Source organism: Aotus nancymaae, unplaced genomic scaffold (genome assembly GCF_030222135.1).
Source record: "Aotus nancymaae isolate 86718 unplaced genomic scaffold, 86718_ANA_hifiasm-v0.15.2.pri h1tg000032l_0, whole genome shotgun sequence".
NCBI lineage: Eukaryota > Metazoa > Chordata > Mammalia > Primates > Aotidae > Aotus > Aotus nancymaae.
In genome coordinates this window covers 13,507,167-13,526,089 of record NW_026988445.1, presented here as the reverse complement: position 1 = coordinate 13,526,089, position 18,923 = coordinate 13,507,167, and the positions used below count along the sequence as shown (strand labels likewise).

General features: G+C 47.9%; 1 protein-coding gene across 1 annotated transcript in view; it reads left to right on the top strand.

Annotated features, from left to right (window-relative positions):
• The window catches only part of PARP1 (poly(ADP-ribose) polymerase 1), a 47,183-nt gene extending 33,776 nt beyond the window's left edge, over positions 1-13,407 (top strand). Inside the window, exons 14-23 of the mRNA XM_012459811.3 lie at positions 263-391; positions 4,011-4,094; positions 6,116-6,238; positions 6,749-6,877; positions 8,356-8,454; positions 9,241-9,393; positions 10,330-10,457; positions 11,226-11,287; positions 12,385-12,499; positions 12,868-13,407. Of these exons, the coding sequence (XP_012315234.2) occupies positions 263-391; positions 4,011-4,094; positions 6,116-6,238; positions 6,749-6,877; positions 8,356-8,454; positions 9,241-9,393; positions 10,330-10,457; positions 11,226-11,287; positions 12,385-12,499; positions 12,868-12,949 (1,104 nt within the window). The 3' untranslated portion in view covers positions 12,950-13,407. The remainder of the gene's footprint in view (positions 1-262; positions 392-4,010; positions 4,095-6,115; positions 6,239-6,748; positions 6,878-8,355; positions 8,455-9,240; positions 9,394-10,329; positions 10,458-11,225; positions 11,288-12,384; positions 12,500-12,867) is intronic.
• Positions 13,408-18,923: the final 5,516 nt, after the last annotated feature.

Genomic DNA, 18,923 nt, shown 5'->3' with positions numbered 1-18,923 from the left:
ATGCAGATGGTACAGTGGCAGCTAGAATGAGAATATGGAGAAGCCAAGATGGGGTGGCACAGGAAGAGTCTGACCCATGTGCATTGTGAGGCACAGTCATCCGGCCACTGTTTTCCACACCTTTTTGATTAGCATTCAGCTTTTTTTTGCTGGTGGCACTCTAACCTGTGTCCTTTGTCTGCAGCCCTGCCCTACAGACACAGATACCACCTTGCTTGAGTTGTTTATTTGGGTCTCTTATTGATGTTCTTTTTTTCTGAAGGATGAAGAGGCAGTGAAGAAGCTAACAGTAAATCCTGGCACCAAGTCCAAACTCCCCAAGCCAGTCCAGGACCTCATCAAGATGATCTTTGATGTGGAAAGTATGAAGAAAGCCATGGTGGAGTATGAGGTTATTGCACTTTATCGTTTTATCTATGAGCATTTGCTATGGATGATTATTTGTTGAGCTGGTGAAGAGTTCTCTGTTCTTGTTTCTGTTTCAAAACCAAAACGCATTGGCTGTCAGCTTCTCATACCTGTCCTTTAATCTTAAATTGTATGAGTGCTGGGGCCTGGTGTGCTTGCCCTTTTGCAGAGGGTTATTTGATTTGCTATGAAGCATGTGGTTTGTTGGAGAGGCTGTTCCCTGGTCCCCAGTCCCCTTTGTAGTTTTTTTTTTTGAGTCAGAGTCTCACCATGTTGTTGCCCAAGCTGAGCTCAAGCAATCCACCCACCTTGGTCTCCCCAAATGCTAGGAATACAGGTGTGAGCCAGCATGCCTGGCCCTCCCTTTGTATTTTTCCCCTTCCTCATGCTGTGGTAGGGTGTATAGCCATGCTTCTTGTGTGCCCCAACCAAACCGACCAACTAGAGTTGCCAAATGGGAAGTGCAAAACAGCCCACGTAGAGTAAAAGAAAATTGCTATGACACTTGATTCGTAAAATTCATACCAGTTTTTAAGAAAAAGTTGGTAGTGGAGTAAGGGTGATGGTTGTTGGATTAGTCATGCTTCTGCCCAGGACAGAATGGCAGACTGCAGGCAGAGGCTCCGCGTTTCCTATCTGTCCGCCATCTCATCTCCGCTCTTGCTGCAAAAGATTAGTACGAAAGGGCCCTTTGTTCTTGCTGCTCCTAGCGTCACAGCTCTTGAGTATTGACAGGGCCTTCAGAGCAGTGATGGTCCCACCTGGCCAGCAAACACCCTCTCTTCTCTTCCCCAGGCAGCAAACCCAGAAGCTTCAGGCTGCTGTGAAAAACAAGCAGCTGTGGTACATTTGGTTATTCCCTTCATCCTGGGCTCCTAGGAACCAGTGGAGGTTGAGAGTCTCAGATCAGCCTTAAGCATTCCACCCTTCTCTGTGGGGTTGCTCCCTTCACACTCACGTCCTGCTGTCTTCCCAAGTCCTTCCTTTTAGAGCCTCTTGGGCTGCCTTAGAGCAGGGAGGACAGGGAGTCAAAACTGGGCAGTATAAACCACTGGCAGCCTAAGCCCCATGGGCATCAAGCCAACCCAGTATCTCCCTGCCAAGGGCTCAGTCTGGCAGGACTGTTTGCACCTGTGCTGTTGTAGACTGGAGTGTTGAGTTACGTCCTCCAACGGGTTTTTAAATGGCCAGGGCTTGTTCACTGTGCTTGTTCAAATAGCTGTGTAATCTGACTTTTGTTTAGGAGATCTAGTGTGAACAACTTATGGGTGGGCTCACTAAGAATGAGGGACAGAGGTGGAGGAAAAGGTTGACAGGTGCTAGGGCGAGGGGCTCGTTTCATTATGTTTTGAAGTCCTGCACATCATTTCCAGTCTCCCACACCCTGGTCTATCTGTGATTCATAGAAGTTCTCAACTATTCTCAGACCCAAGTCCTTTCCTGTGAAATGTTTTTGTTATTGCTATTGTTTGTTTTTTTGAGATGGAGTTTTGCTCTTGTACCCTAGGCTGGAGTGCAATGGCGCCATCTCAGCTCACTGTAACCTCCGCCTCCAGGCTTCAAGTGATTCTCCTGCCTCAGCCTCCCAAGTAGCTGGGATTACAGGCGTGCGCCACCATGCCCGGCTAATTTTTTTGTATTTTTAGTAGAGACAGGGTTTCACCATTTTGGCCAGGCTGGTCTTGAACTCCTGACCTCAGGTGATCCTCCTGCCTTGGCCTTCCAAAGTGCTGGGATTACAGGCATGAGCCTCAGCACCCAGCCTGAAATGAAATTTTAATGTTTTTCACTCAACAAGTAACTAGTTTAGCAGGAAGAAAAGGGGCAGGGGCCCTGCTTGCTGAAACAAGCTAGAAGGCAGCTAGCTGGAATTGTGTGGAAAGCAGGGTGACCACTCCTGGCCTAAGCAGGGGTCCACGTGGGTCTGGGGCGATCATCCCCAGCACCAGGGGCACCTGGCTCTCCCTGTGAGGAGGGCACATCCTAAGTCCAGAAGGGAATGGGGTCTGGGTGGTCGGGACACACGGCAGGGGGCAGGGGTCCAGGCAGCAGCCCTAGGAGCCTCCTTCTCTCAGCTGGGGCTCAAGGGTCCCCAGTACAAGGTGTTTCTCCCACTTCTCTCTTTCTCCCTAAACTGGGTAGCTGTGGAGCCAATGCTCCCAGCCTACTGTCCAGCCCTGTGCCTGAGTTTCTTTTCCAGGAGTGAGGGTGGCCTATGTGGATGGAGCTCACCTCATATTTTTATAGTCTGTGCCTATGTTTTGAGGGGTATATAATTAGGGAAACTAGGTCTTTTCTTTTCTACAGCTTGGGGAATGTCATGCCCTTCAGAGCTCTGCCCTCACTCTGGCTATGCTGTGTTGTCAGAACTTCTTTTGGGATTCCTTCTTGAGAATTTTTTTCAGAGTTGATGGAGGGTGCATACGAAAGTCACTTTGTTCTTTTACTGTACCTTGCTCTTGACTTGAAATAAATCATTCACCTTCTTCCCCAGATGTGACTCCGGCTACTTAATTCCTGCCAGAAATCAGATCTTCCCTTAGGGTGGAGTTTCCAGTGTTGAGGGTACAGGAAAGCGTACGTGCCAGGGCTTGCAAATGTGTTTAGAAGCTGTTGCTGCTGGCTCCCGTTGGTGTCTGATGAGCCATGAGCACTTAAACATCGTTTTATTTAATGTTATCACCATAGCAGTTTCATTTCTAAGATTCTTGTTCAGTTCTTTGGTCCAAGGATTGCAGGAAGTGCTGGACACGCAAAAATGGAACGATGCAGTCACAGCCCCCAGTTAGTTCTGCAGGATCTATTGGAAAAGCCCCAGACATGATGTCTCAGGATATAGTGTAGGGCCCATTGGTACACAGGTGTCTCCAGTTGGGGGCCAAGCGGAACAGACAGGGCTGCTTGCAAAATGGAGTTAGGTGCCTTTTAAGGAAGGTGGCCCCACTTAACTGATAGAAAACCAAGGCTGCAGATCTCATGCTTCTTCCACTGCAGCTTGCAGCTTCTCTCGATGTCAGTCAGTACCCAAGAAGTGAGCAGTAGCAATATTTGTAGGAACAAGTATATGCTTGAGGTGACTGATCTGAAAGGGACAGCATTGATTTGGATGTAAGTCCATAAGTTCAGGAGTGTATCCTTTTAAAAATATTGTTCAACACTTGAAAACTCTTGGTCCTTTTCCAGCTGGGAACCCAGGGAGGGGTACACTTACTGCCTTAACTCTGGGACCCCAGGGAAGGCTGTTGGGCAGGGTCGGGACAGCATGACTGATGAGCCCTCATCTGCACATCAGAACTGGTTGGGAATTATGCTGTATCTTTTTCCAGACGTGCTGGGCTGTTTGAAACTGAGCATAGGGGCAGAGGAGATACGGTTGGCTAAGCCCAGTCATAAAGGAAGTGAGCAACAATCTTCAGACAGACTCCCGTCCCTCATGGTGGAGTGGGGCTACAAACTCTGGATTTGGGTCACTGGTGTCCTCAGGAAATCCCAGCAAGCTCCTGATTGCTCCTAGGGCCCGAGGGTGGGGTGCTCAATCCAGCTCTCTTGCTATCACACTGTGCAGTATCCAGCTTTCAGAGCAAAATCCCCTGTCTCCTCAGATTGACCTGCAGAAGATGCCCTTGGGGAAGCTGAGCAAAAGGCAGATCCAGGCTGCGTACTCTATCCTCAGTGAGGTCCAGCAGGTAAGCACGGGGCCGCCAGGGGCCTCTCTGAACCCTCCCCTGGCCAACTTAGGGGGCAACACCACCTGGGGACAGCAGGGATGACATGTACTCTAAGGTTAAGGAACTGGAAGTACTGAACTGCACTTCACAAGGGTTTAGATTTTTTTTCAGTTCAATAAATGACAAGTGCCTGCTACTTAAAAAGTTTATCACAAAACTAATGAACAGCAACATTTTCAGTTATCAGATATGTAGTAAACTGCGTATAAACTTGAAGACGTTACCCTATCTCTAAAAAGTAAAGTCATCCCTCTGTATCCTCAGGGATTGGTTCCAGGACTCCCTCAGGTCTAACATCCTCAGATTTTTTTTAAAATGGAATTTTTCTTTTTCTTTTTTGAGGCAGAATCTTGCTCTGTTGCCCAGGCTGGAGTGCAGTGGCACAATCTTGGCACACTGCAACCTCTGCCTCCTGGGTTCAAGTGATTCTCTTGCCTCAGCCTCCCGAGTAGCCAGGGTTACAGGTACACACCACCATGCCCGCCTAAGTTTTTGTATTTTTAGTAGAGGTGGGGTTTTGCTATATTGGCCAGACTGGTCTTGAACTCCTGAGTTCAAGTGATCCGCCCACCTCAGCCTCCCAAAGTTCTCAGATTACAGGCATGAGCCACCGCACCCAGCCTGAGAATACTGTATTTTTGACCTGAGTTTGGTTGAATTCTCAAATGCAGAACCCACAGGTGTAGAGAGCTAACTATTTATTGAAAACATCTGTGTATATAAATGGACCCGCACACTTCAAATCCAGATTGTTCAAGGGTCAGCTGTGCTGTGGTTTTATTTTGTGAGTCCTTAACAGTTAGGCAGAGTTTATTTTGCAGTTACCAGGAAATCATCAAATGGAAAACTCTTTCATTCATGTTATTTCAACATTCTTTGAGCATCTTTCAAGGTCTCCCAGTCCCGGAGCCTTCCAGCTACATCCTGGAGTAGGGCTGGAGGATTCCGCTTATATCTGTGGGTGAGGCAGTCTTGGCCTATGATAGAAGAAAAGCACACGGGAAGCAGAAGTGGGCCCAGGCAGTGGGCTCTCTGGCTGGTGCTGGAGAAAAGGCCCTGAACCAGATCTGTCAACTCCAGTTCCAGCTGGTTCTGAGCAGTGAACCTCTCACCTTGTTGTTGCCCACTCACTGAGGACTTGCTGCTTTCCTCAGCCCCAGCTTCTTCCCATTCCAGAGTCTTCAGGTAGAAGAGCTGGAAAAGCATCCTTACCCATTGCCAGAGCTACCTGGGCAACAGAGATGGAACTTGTACGACTTGGTGAAGTCCATGTCGCAGCGAGAAGCAGGCGTGGGGCTTCAGGCCTGCTGGGTGCCACTTCATATCCCCTTGACCTTCCTGTGGTCACCTAGGCTGTCTGCCAAATTCCTGGAATCCCAGTGGTCCCACTCTTCCACCTCTGTGCATTTATTATGCACCCTCTGCCTATAGAGCAGCAAGTGACACTGGCGGTAAAGGTTGCCTAGCCTTTCTGTGACTGGCCACTTCAACCTCCAGGTACAGTAGAAACTATTCCAGTGAAGGCCAGTGGAGGCAGGGGGCCTGACTGAATTTTACAGCAATGGGCAACCTCCTGTCAACATTTTATTGTGAAAATGTTTCAAGCATACAAAAAGTTGAAAGAATTTTACAGCAATAGTCATGAGCCCACCTCCTAGATTTTACAGTTAACATTTTGCATAGTTGTGGGGGCGGGGGTTAAATGTCTGTAACTGCACAGTTCTTTGTACAAATGAAATTTCATGGGAGAATCCCATTATGTGTTGAGCGGTGCTTTTAGAGGACAGGGTTCTGCCTTGCTCAGTGGTGTAGCTTTAACAGGAAGGCAGTCTCTGATCGTTTCCCGTGCGTCTTGGCGTGTGCACACAGCACGCTACTTCTAGACTTGCTGCAGCTTCCACCTGCTGGAAGAGAAAGCCTGGCCAGGGGCTCGGAGCTGCTCCCTCAGTCTTGCGTTCCTTCTGTCCCCTTCTCTCCAGGCGGTGTCCCAGGGCAGCAGCGACTCTCAGATCCTGGATCTCTCAAATCGCTTTTACACCCTGATCCCCCACGACTTTGGGATGAAGAAGCCTCCGCTCCTGAACAATGCAGACAGTGTGCAGGTAGCGCAGGGGTTCAGAAGGGACTGCAGGTCTGCTGGGCTGGGGGGCCACTTCCTTGCCCTTGTTTTGAAGTTGGGTTTCTATCCACATTGGTGGAGGCAGAGCCATTTTTCCTGCCCCGTTCTACCAAATCCACTGGGGAAAGAGCGGTAGGAGAGGGAGAGCCTCTCCCTCCTAACAGCATCTTCCTCCCCATTTTCCCTCCCTGCCTTTTAAGAGAGCTCCTGGCTCAGGAACCATTTGTCTGAAGTGCCTTCATTATAGGTCCCAAATGTCAGCATGTGTGAGAGAAAAGACAGTTCTTCCACCTCTCAACTCCCCCAGCCTACAAGGCCTTGTTAAATTCCAGGAAGTCCTTATGAGCACTCACTGTGTGCAGCAGATAGTGGGCTGGCTCTGACCAGCAGGAAGGTTTGGGTGTTCTCTGCATGTAGGTTTTCTCTGCCACCTGGGTGAGTCTGTCTCACTCTCCATGATACCTAAGTTGGGGGCTTTCTTTTGCTCCTCCAGGCCAAGGTGGAAATGCTGGACAACCTGCTGGACATCGAGGTGGCCTACAGTCTGCTTAGGGGAGGGTCTGACGATAGCAGCAAGGATCCTATCGATGTCAACTATGAGAAGCTCAAAACTGACATTAAGGTAACAGAGTCAGGCCTTCCTCAAGCATCCTAACTTCTCCTGAGAGCGGCGATGCTGAAATTGTATGTGTGTTAGGATCTCCTGGAAAGCCTGTTCAAACACAGATGGCTAGTGCCCAAGAATTCCCTTTTCTAACAAGTTCCTGGACATTGTTGCCGGTGGTCCTTTCAGGACATTTGGGCATTTCACATGTGGATAATACACCTTGCTTACAAGGCAGCCTTCCAAGCCAGCACCTCAACTTGGCATACAAACTGATATTTGAGGGTCTTACCAAAAGTTTTTTTTTTTTTTTCTCCTTCATCTAGAGAGGAGCTCTGTGTTTTTCTAGACTCTTGTAGTGTGAACTCTTTTTTTTTTGAGAAAGAGTCTCACTCTGTCACCCAGGCTGGAGTGCGGTGGTGCAATCTCAGCTCACTGCAACCTCCGCCTCTTGGTTTCAAGCGATTCTTCTACCTCAGCCTCTCAGGTAGTTGGGATTACAGGCGTGAGCCACCATACCCGGCTAATTTTTGTGTTTTCAGTAGAGACGGGGTTTCACCATGTTGGCCAGGCTGGTCTTGAACTCCTGGCTTCAGATAATCTGCCCACCTTAGCCTCCCAAAGTGCTGGGATTACAGGCATGAGCGTGAACTTTTAGAAGGCTTAATACCAGTGTCCATTTCAGAAGTGGAAATGCTTGATGGCAGGCATGATAAAAACACAATGCTCGGGTTCATTTTTCTCTGGGGCCGAAGTGGCCTGTGTTGGCACACAGTCTCCAAACACCCTGCCCAGACCAACCAGAGGAGGATGGCTGCATCCTCGACCCTGTCTCCACACTCATTTGCCCCACTGTCCTCAGCCCATTGCCTGCAGTGTTGCAGGGGTTCAGGTGGGCTAGAGTCTGTTGAGTCCGGTACCAGGTGTTTACATTGCTAAAGAAAGAGCCTTTGCTCCTTTCCTAGGACAAAGGATATCTGTGGGTCCAAGCAGGGTAAGACACCACATGTCATTTGTTTTGCGTGCCCTGCCCCCCCGCACCTTCCTGATGGGAGGGGTGGGGGGGATAGTTCTTTGTGAAGGGATTCTCATTCTCTCTGTTTACAATTTTACAATTCTGAAGACTTAATTAAAAGACAGTGAGATAGACCAGCATTCCTAAGTTTTCTGAACTTTGAATATAAATATGAAAATAGAACATACTAGTCTCCTTTATAATTCTCTCAGGTTAACTTAGCATAGGTTACATCAGCTATTTGACAGTTGTTAGGCTTGTCCTCTGAGCCAGACATAATTTTAATTGCACATCGTAGCTGTGACTTCCTCTGGCCCATTGTGTTTTAACTCATGTTGAGCTGGACTCTTCCAGGAGCCAGTTGCCTGGCTTCCTTCGAGGAGTGTGGCGTTGAGCTGTGCATCGGCTGAGCCTGAGCATTACTCCTCTGTAGCTCTCCTGGGGTCTCGTTTGTGCTGATCCCAAGATTTCATTTACCCAGGTGGTTGACAGAGATTCTGAAGAAGCCGAGATCATCAGGAAGTATGTTAAGAACACTCACGCAACCACACACAATGCTTATGACTTGGAAGTCGTCGATGTAAGAATCCTTTCTCCCCCACTTCCTTCTGTGTCCTGCCAGCTTTTCCCTGCCCACTCGTCCAACCTAGGCCTGGATAGAAAAGAGCAGTTTACTTACTTTAGATAACCCAAAGAAGTGACTCATTTGTTCAGCAGAAAAATCAGTAGGTTTTTTTTGTTTTGTTTTGTTTTCTGACGTGGAGTCTCACTCTATCACCCAGGCTGGAGTGTAGTGACGCAGTCTCAGCTCACTGCAACCTTCGCCTCCCAGGTTCAAGTGATTCTCCTGTCTCGGCCACTGGAGTAGCTGGGATTACAGGCACCCATCACCATACCTGGCTAATTTTTGTATTTTTAGTAGAGACGGGTTTTCACCATGTTGGCCAGGCTGGTCTCAAACTCCTGACCTCGGATGGTCTATCCACCTCAGCCTCCCAAAGTGCTGGGATTACAAAATTAGTAGTCTTATACAGTAGTTTGGGGACGACTTTTTATTGTTTTAAAGGACATTTCCTATTGCCAAACTTGATCTCAGAACATACGATTATGAGAGGTCCAAGATAAAGTTCCTCAAGTGCACGTCTGCTGCACAGTAATATTAACTAGCAACGGCTGGTCTCTGCTGGGCGGGACCTTGACCCTCCATCCCAGCCTTGTGGAAAACATTTTCTACACTGCAGCTGACCTGACAGTTTCTAGCCTTAGGGACAGCTGGTCATTTCTCCTGTATCCAGTCCTATCTTTCAGTCAACCAGAGTAACAAATGGCTTCTTTTGTCTCTCCCTTTGTTTACTACTCCGACCAGATCTTTAAGATAGAGCGTGAAGGGGAATGCCAGCGCTACAAGCCCTTTAAGCAGCTTCATAACCGAAGGTTGCTGTGGCACGGGTCCAGGACCACCAACTTCGCTGGGATCCTGTCCCAGGGTCTTCGGATAGCCCCACCTGAAGCACCCGTGGTATGTGCCTGGCCTGGTGAGGGGTGGGCAATGCCTGTCTCTGCAAGTGTCTCTATAAAGAACTTTAAGTAAGAGGTCTTACTGGCTTAGCTGTGGCCAATAGGGGATTTTATCGGACATCCTTTAAATCTTCACCTTTATCCTCCTGACCCTAACCCTGTCAGGGGTTTCAAAGACAGTTTCTGGAACAGAGAAGGTAGAGCATCCAGGCCACGGCCTTGCTGCAAATGCTAATCGGGTATGTTAACAAGCAAAGAACAGACACATGGCCACAGGCCAAGCTGAGTCCAGGCCTACCTCTACCACTTACCAGCCAGGCCACCTCTGAGTGTCAGTGTCTTCAACAGCAAAACGTAGCGATGAGTGAGTAAGGCTTTACCCAGACACGAGGGACTACGATGCCACCTGCTGGATTCTAGACAGGTCCAACTGGACAGGGCCTTCCAAGCCTCTCGTTTCACAGTTGTAGAGTGAGGAGCAGAGAGGTTTAAATGGTTCTCTCTCATGGTGTGCAGTAGTGTATGATGGACAAATGGCCTACCTTTTCTGAACCTCATGTTTCACTTGCAAAAGGGAATAAAAATACCATCCTGCGTTCCGTGGGTGTTGACAGGTGCTAGTTTAAGTAACATTGATGAGCTCATTCCATCCTCACAGCAGCTCCATGAGATTATGTTTCCCGTTTGAGAAAAGAGGCAAGTAGAGTCCAGAGAAGTGATGTAGCTTCTTGCTCCTTGGCACCTGGCAGAGCTAGGATCTGAGCAGCCTGGCTTGTAGGCTAAACCTTTGGTATTTCCTCACCACGGGCATTGTGAGAATTAGAAGTGATGGATTGCAGCACTTAGCTGGGTTCCCGGCTCTAGCTGGCACTCAGTGAACAGCTGCTCCTAATTTTCCATCAGAAGATTCTCAACTGTCCCTTTTCCAACCTTCCAGACAGGCTACATGTTTGGTAAAGGGATCTATTTCGCTGACATGGTCTCCAAAAGTGCTAACTACTGCCATACGTCTCAGGGAGACCCAATAGGCTTAATCCTGTTGGGAGAAGTTGCCCTTGGAAACATGTGAGTAAACCTGGCTCTGGAACTGATGGCATTTCATGGGGACAGATGGAGTGGGCTAGGCAGAACTCCCGTTGGCTGGGAGAGTGGAAATTCCCCACTACAGTTACTGGCCCCACCAATCAGGATTCTTTGCTTGTAAGTAGCAGAATCCAATTCAAGTTAAGGGAACAAGGGAGATACAAGGATACCTCACAAAATGCAAGAACAGAATGCAACCAGTCCTCCAAAGCAGGCAGTGTCTTCTCTCCATGGACTGGGAAGCAGAGAGATTGAGTTGCACAAAGGACGATCCCCCATGGCTTCCTCCTCCACTCACCAATGTTTCAGTTTTCTTAGACCAACCCAAATGGAACTGGAATCTTAATCCCACTTCCAGATTCTCCACAGAGAAAGATCTGATTAGTCCAGCTTCATTTGGACATCCCGTGAACTATAACCAAAAGCACAGGGTCATGTAAAAGGCCAGGGGGTTGGGGAATATGGAGTGTGAACAGAAACCCAGAGCTGCCGATCAGCGCTCCAAATAGGGCCTTTCCTTGAAAATGGCCCCATCGCAGTGACCGCTGGGCACAAACTGTTCAGCCACAACTGCAGCTTCAGGTTCTGGAGGAGTTCCAGAAACTTGAGAGGGAGCCTGAGCAGTTAAGATGGTCTGGGTGTTGTGGGTTTTTAACTCGTCTCTATAGCTCACCTTGTTCTACTAATCAAACTGTTGGTTTTGAGAGCCCAGTGTGAAGGCCTCTTCTGAGATTGTCCTCTCTTAAATAGGTATGAACTGAAGCACGCCTCACACATCAGCAAGTTACCCAAGGGCAAGCACAGTGTCAAAGGTAAAGTGTTTCCAAAGCTGCTGCTACAGCCCCAGGCACCCTGAACAGCACAGAAGCGGGGGCTTGCCGTCAAACAGCTGGAGAGTCATTTAATCTTTTGGGGGCATGTGTGTGTATGTGTGTTGTTGTTGTTTGGGTTGTGGTTAATATGCTACAGCTGACCATGATTGGAGGTTCATTTTACTTATTTATTTATTTTTTAAAAAAGAGGCAAGATCTACAGCAGGCGGTTCATTTTTAAAAACAGTTCACTCCACCATGGCATGTGTATACCTGTGTAACAGTCCTGCACAAGCTGCGTGTGTACCCCAGAACTTAAAGTATAATCATTTAAAAACACACACACAGTTCACTCTCTGGCTGTAGCTAGTGTCACAAATGCCACAGGAGCAGGCACCGGTAACCAGGTACATGGATTTGGGCTTTAACCTAACTTGTAGCTACCGCAGTGAGGGACCTCTTGTGACACAGTAGTGCCTGGAGCATCTTGGATTGCTAGAATTTGCAGCGTATGATTTAGAACCTTCCACTGCCCAGTTGAAGTGGCTGCTTTGGAATTCTATTGAGCAGAAATGTGACCCTATAGGGTATCGCCGCTCTCATTAAACTCAGTGAAGGTTGATGCCCTGGGAACCTTGATTTATTGCCTTAGTTTTATATCTGAAGAAAGATAGAATGTGTCTTTAAAATGAGCACATGAGGCTGGGTGCGGTGGCTCACACCTGTAATCCCAGTACCTTGGGAGGCTGAGGTGGGTGGATTGCCTGAGGTCAGAAGTTCAAGACCATCCTGGCAACATGGTGAAATCCTGTCTCCGCTAAAATACAAAAAATTAGCTGGGTGTGATGGCACACGCCTGTAATCCCGGCTACTCAGGATGCTGAGGCAGAAGAATGCTTGAACCGTGGAGGTGGAGGTTGCAGTGAGCTGAGATTGCACCATTGCACTCTAGCCTGGGCAACAGAACAAGACTCCATCTCAAAAAGGAAAAAAATAAAAGCACATGGACTCAACATCAAATAGAGCTCATCTCCCTGGAACCTGTGCCACCTCTGTTGTCACAGTTCATGTCACTTGTGCCTTCTCTTTTTTTGCAGGTTTGGGCAAAACTGCCCCTGACCCTTCAGCTAGTATTACTCTGGATGGTGTGGAGGTTCCTCTTGGGACTGGGATTTCATCTGGTGTAAATGACACCTGTCTACTATATAACGAGTATCCTTTCTTGAGTATGCTGTGTGAGCACAAAGGAATGTTCTGGAGCTACAGAGTCACTTACGTGCTGTCAGATTACCCGGGACAGACAAGGATTAGAGGCTGTTCTGTAGATGTGTCCCATGGTGACTGTTTTCTTTCAGTGGTCTCTCCCTGTGCATAGCCTGGTTTACAGGGTATGAGCCTTCCCTCAGTTTCCAGAGTATGATCTCTTCTCCTCAGTCTGCCTGAAGGGCACCAACCCAGCCCCATGAAGAAGCCTAAAAGTAACTTTCAGGATGGCACTGGGCATCCTGCCAGCCCGGGGAAGATAAGGCACATGTACTCTCTCTGTGTGGCTGTTGGCTCCTTGACAAGCTTCCCCTCAGGTACATTGTCTATGATATTGCTCAGGTAAATCTGAAGTATCTGCTGAAACTGAAATTCAATTTTAAGACCTCCCTGTGGTAATTGGGAGAGGTGGCCGAGTCACACCCGGTGGCTCTGGTATGAATTCACCCGAAGCGCTTCTGCACCAACTCACCTGGCCGGCTAAGTTGCTGATGGATAGTACCTGTACTAAACCTCCTCAGAAGGGATTTTACAGAAACACGTTAAAAGGTTTTCTCCAACTTTTCAAGTCCCTTGTTTTGTGTTGTGTTTGTGGGGAGGGCTTGTTTTGGGGGTTTTTGTTTTTTCTTGCCAGATAGATAAAACTGACATAGAGAAAAGGCTGGAGAGAGATTCCATTTGCATAGACTAGTCCTGTGGGGATAAACCACGCTCCGTTAGAACGTCTGCCTTACTGGTTTCCCAGGGAAGGAAAAAGATGTTTCCACCCTTTTTTCTAGGTGTTCATCTTTAGTTTTGATTTTGGAAAGATGTTAAGCATTTATTTTTAGTTAAAAATAAAAACTAATTTCACACGATTCAATTTTCTTTTCTATCTTGCACTTACCGTCCCCTTTTGAGTTGTTTTGTTTGCCTCTTTGTGGTGAGCGGTGTGGGCAGACCAGAGGAAGGAGCGCTAACAGTTCTCATACTTCGAAACCGAAAGAGCTTTCCTTCTCTAGGAATACTTGAACAGGGAAGCTCCTGAAATACGTAGTATTAAAAGTTGTATTTGAAATTCTTGACTTTCTCATGGGCACTTTTGTCTTCCAAATTAAAACTTGCCGATATACTGATCCAAGGGCTAATAGTAAAACTCGATTAAAAATGCACATGCCTTCTCTATTTGTGTACTGCGTGTCTAGTCTCATTCTGACTACAGATACGGTTCATCTTCACAGTGCAAGGTCCCAAGAGACTTTGGGGGGATTGTTTCTACCCATAACTGTGAAACCCCAGAACGTGCCAGGCAGCAAACTGCATTGCTCAATGGGAATGCCCCACCTAAGGGCAGAAAACCAAGCCCCAGGCATAGGATCAGCTTATCAGATGCATTGTGGGGATCAACTCATTCTGCTCTCTGGAAGATTGCCTTACATATACCACGTTGCCTCATGCAACTGCTCTACATTTGAGAATGATACCTAAATGTTTACATTTCAGTTGTCTGAAAGCCAGGGCCAGTGTGATATGTCACTGTAATCCCAGAGTGTAATCACACCTGTAATCCCAGTGCTTTGGGAGGCCGAGGTGGGAGAATCATTTGAGGCCAGGAGTTCAAGACCAGCACCTTTGACCTGGAGACCCTCTCTCCTGATTATCCAGCAATCCAGTCTCTTTGGCTCCTGGGCTCCTGAGTATTCTGCACACTTTACCTTTTTTAACAGCACAGAGAAAGGCAATTACCCTCACAGTACCTGATTAATCAAAGTATTTTTAGGTTGGAGTGATTACTTAATGGGTTCCCTAAGGAAGATTCACATTTCTCAATCTATTTTCTTTTCAAATGAGGGAAACTAGCATTTTATGTTTTAGTATTCACATTCTGCTTTTCTCTCTTTGCTTTAAAAAAAAAATTCAAGTCCTATCTCAGGGAAGCAGCTAAAATGTGAGAATTTAAAAATTAAAACCAACCTTGCATAGAAACTCGGGGTGCTCCATGAAGAGAGCGAAGAGAGCGCCACTGCCCTCTGCCTCTCCTGGTGAGTTGCCCTCCTCCTGCCTCTTCTGGAAGTGCCCTTGGCCACCAGTAGTTGCCCAAGGCAGTACTGGGCTCACATTTTAGACCACACTGTTCCACACGGCGGTGCACGCATCCATCTATAAAAGATGCGCTATGTGTATAGTAATGCTTCAGCCAATGAATTCTGCATCGTTGGTTCTCTCTTGCTACACAGGAGGTGGAGAGCCGTTCCTTCAGTGTCCCAAAGTGCTAAGGTGAAGCTGCTATAGAATTAATTTGCCTGGAACTTTGCTTAGGGCAAACCCAAATACCTCTTTTAGGAATGAAATCTAATGGTGGCCTTGTCACTGATGGGTGCATAGTATGTACTCAAACTGTTTAACTAAAAGCCTAGAAGGTGCATTTTCCTTTGACCTTCAGAAACCTGAGTCGTCTCACTGTTAAGATCTGAACGTGAATCATTCACCTCTGACCTGTTGGGTTGGTTTTATTACACTCTAGTATACCCAGGTGTTTAGGATTTCACATTTCCCAAAGTGGTGTCATTTCCTTTCCCTTAAATCCTATGTTTTGCCTCCTCAAAGATTGGCAGTTGCTTTTTTAAGGCATAGTGTTTCACCATTTCTTCAGGCCAGGCCTTCCAAATTGAGTCTCGTTTGGGGCCAGTGGGGTTTCAGGTGGTCTAGTACAGTGCTTAGCAGCACCCCACTGCCCACTTGCTTCTGCCGTTCAGTCTCAGCATGGAAGGTTAGACAGCTTCTCCCTGGCATGTGGCAAATATGCCCATTTATGTGGCTTGAGAGGTCAGTGTTTTTTCATTTTACTGTTCTCCAGAGTAGGTCATCTAGGCTCTAAGAAGATTTATTTTGGAGACTTCAAAGGTAAAGAAAATGTAGCCTGTCAACATCTTCCTCAGTGAATTGGCCCTTGTGTGAAAAATGTTGCCCACTGGCCTAGGGAACAGTGTTGGTAATCCCTATTAGCAACAAGACAGCTGGTGTGTGTCCTGTGGGCCATGTGGACTCAATGCAACCCACCGCTGTGCCATTCCGTACAGCTTTGCTTCTGATTAGTGACCTCATTCTACAGCAGAGTTCGGCATCGGGCTTGTGCTCATGAATTAACTGGTTTTACCACATGCCCCATCACCCAGAAATGACCTAAATGAAGAGTAGAATGACTCTCGATGTTGCCAGTTGTGAGACAGCGTCCTGAAGGGATGGGCTTTGATCTTACAGGATGCAGTAGAGGCTTTAAATCAGAGGCCGACCGGGTGTCTCCCCCCAGCCAAAGTGCATGGGTCTGGGAACCAGTGGGTGAAGTGGGAGTAGTTCCTCTTGCTGTTGCCACACCTGATACCCCACTCACAGGGCTTGTGTTTGGAGGTCTTAGTCCCTAAGACATGCCTCTAGGGTTCACAATCAAATTGGAAGATGAGACTACCACTTGGCTATTTTGGGCTCCTTGTACCACTGAATTTATGTGCAGAGGAGGGGAGTGACCCTGCTGGTAGGAGTGACTGATCCTGATTAGCAAGGTGAAAATAGGATGCTGCACAGGGAGGAGAGCAGGACTACGTCTAGAGCCCAGGAGAGTCTCAGGAGGGCCGAGTGCTACCATGTCCAGTGGTAAAGGCAAGGGGGAAGTCCAGCAACCAAAAACGCTGCAACTCCAAAAAGTGACAGCACTATGGAAAATTCAGACCCTTCAGGAATGAAGCCTTGGGTCACTTTAATCAACCGAGGTTCTGGCTGAGGGCAAAGGAAATAAGGAATGGGTACTAGAAGGAAAGTCACAGATGTCAGCTATGGCTTCATGACCAATTATAGAAATGATCAAAGCACCCAGCTAGCGGGGGCAGAGACACTGGAGGTTTTTGGGTTTTTTGGTTGGTTGGTTGGGGTTTTTTTTTTTAAGACAGAGTCTCACTCTGTCACCCAGGCCAGATTGGAGTGCAGTGGCACAATAGCAGCTCACCGCGACTTCCACCTCCCAGGGTCAAGGGATTCTCCCACCTCAGCCTCCCAAGTAGCTGGTATTACAAGTGCGCACCACCACGCCTGGCTAATTTTTGTATTTTTAGTAGAGACGGGGTTTCACCATGTTGGCCAGGCTGTTCTCAAACTCCTGGCCTCAAGTGAATCCCCTGCCTTGGCCTCTCAAAGTTCTGGGATTACAGGCATGAGCCAGTCCACCCAGTGGAGACACTGCAGTTTTAAGCCACAGAACAAGTCCAGCCTGAGTGTAGGGTTTCTGATAATGAATTACAATGGCTATACGTACACTCAAGTTCTTAGTTATAGGGCACCTATAAATGTCTCGGTCACATTTATACCCTGGAAGGTCTTACCCTTTAGTTCAATGGATTCCAGATTCTGAGGATGCTCTCAGTCCTTTCCAGAGATGAAGGAAGGCAGGGGTCAGGGCCCACAGGAGGGAATCCCTGTATTCCTGGGGTTGTCTGAGCCAGGGCTCACTCATGCCTGTCTGGTGCTTTCAACCAAACCTCTTTCTCATGAACTCTGTAAAAGGAACAGTCAAGCCATTCTGAATCCCCCAGATCTCAGCGCTGTCAGAGTTGTCTTGAGAGTGTGTGCGCTGATTCCTGTAAAGTACCTCGTGTGGTTCCTGACCTCTAATGAGTACTCCATAAATCTTAGCCATTATTGCTAAAATCCCAAAGAGTGATTTTGCTCGAGTCTGAATCCGAAAAAGGAAGTTCCAGGTAAGAGGAGAAACTAGAGAACAGGACACAGAAACCATCCTGCACTTTTTGTATCCTGTGAAACCACCATGACACTGGCCTTCCCTCTCAGTGTGGCCTCATCCTCCATGTCCCTCCCTGTGTGTCCAGCCTCTCCAGCACTTACCCCCAGGCCCAGCCCCACTTCAGGCAGGCCTGCTAGGACTCAGAATAGCCCAGCTGCTGTCTCAGCAGATGGCCAGGCTAATTTTAGCCATGTGGTACTCACCCAGGGACCAGGCTGGGCTTTTTAGATTTGAATAAGACAGTGTGCAACTTTGGTTTAGAGCCAATAACAAAGCTTTGAGTTGTTGTGATCTCTGCGTCTGCCTAGCACTTTACAAGATTCCAGAAATACAATTTTAAAGGATTTTGTTTCTGTGAACCAACAAGAACCCAAGCTATGGAACCAGCAGGCAGTCGAGCCAGCAGGGTGTTGATGGAGGGTGGCGAGAAGCAGATGGTGGCACCAGCTCCTGCCTCTGCTCCCTGATAATAGGCCAGTGGCAGAGCCTCCGTATCCTGGGCGCACTTTGCTCTCACTGCTCTCCTGGCCAAAGTGAAAGAAGGCAGCAGCCAACTCAGCCCCCTCGAACCACTTAGAGGTGGTAGGCTGCATCTTCATGCTGTGGAATGATTGTGGTCAGGAAGAAATTAACCACACGCCAGCAAGAACCTACTTTGGCATTTTCGTGTGCAGTTCCTCGTGACAACCTAATGTGAAGTAGGCAGATGTGGAAACAGGCTCAGAGAGGTAAGAGGTCCCAGCAGAGATGGAGATTTTGCCAGGTTAAGAACGTGTCTTTTCTGTTGTGACGTTTCTTCCTCATTATTCTCCATTTGTGAAGACTGCCTTTTATCCCAGTTCTCCCAGAGAGTTCAGAGACAACACAGAGTGACTTGGAAAGCCACATTCCAGCCTGCCTTCACCTTTCCACAATTAATGACTAGTGGCAGAAGCAAGTTGACCAGAGAATACAGGAGAATGAGGCGACCAGACTAGTCATGCTTCCTAAACTGGGTCCATGAACTCTTTGGGTGGTCTTTGAGGAATCTATTTGTGTCAGTTGTGCTGCTTTCAGCGACCAAAAAAAAAAAAAAGGAAAGCCCAAATAGCATAAACAGTAAGGACACATCACCTGCTTTTCAAGAAGTGGGAGCCGGCACTGTGGCTCACACCTGTAATCCCAACACTTTGGGAGGCGAGGCAGAAGGATTGCCAAAGGCCAGGAGTTTAAGACCAGCCCAGCAACATAATGAGACCCTATCTCTACAAAAATAAAAACGCAGCTACGCATAGTGGCGTGTGCCTGTAGTCCCAGCAGTTAGGGAGGATGTGGTGAGAGGATCACCATCACTTGAGTCCAGGAGTTCCAGCCTGCAGTGAGCTGTGATGACACCGCTGCACCAGTCTGGGTGACAGTGAGACCTGACTCTAAAAAACAGAAAAGTCCAGTTGCAGTGGCTCACACCTATAATCCCAGAACTCTGGGAAGCTGAGGTGGGGGATCACCTGTGGTCAGGAGTTCAAGACCAGCCTTGCTAACATGGTGAAACCCCGTGTCTGCTAAAAATACAAGAATTTAGCCAGGCATGGTAGTACATGCCTGTACTCCCAGCCTCTTGGG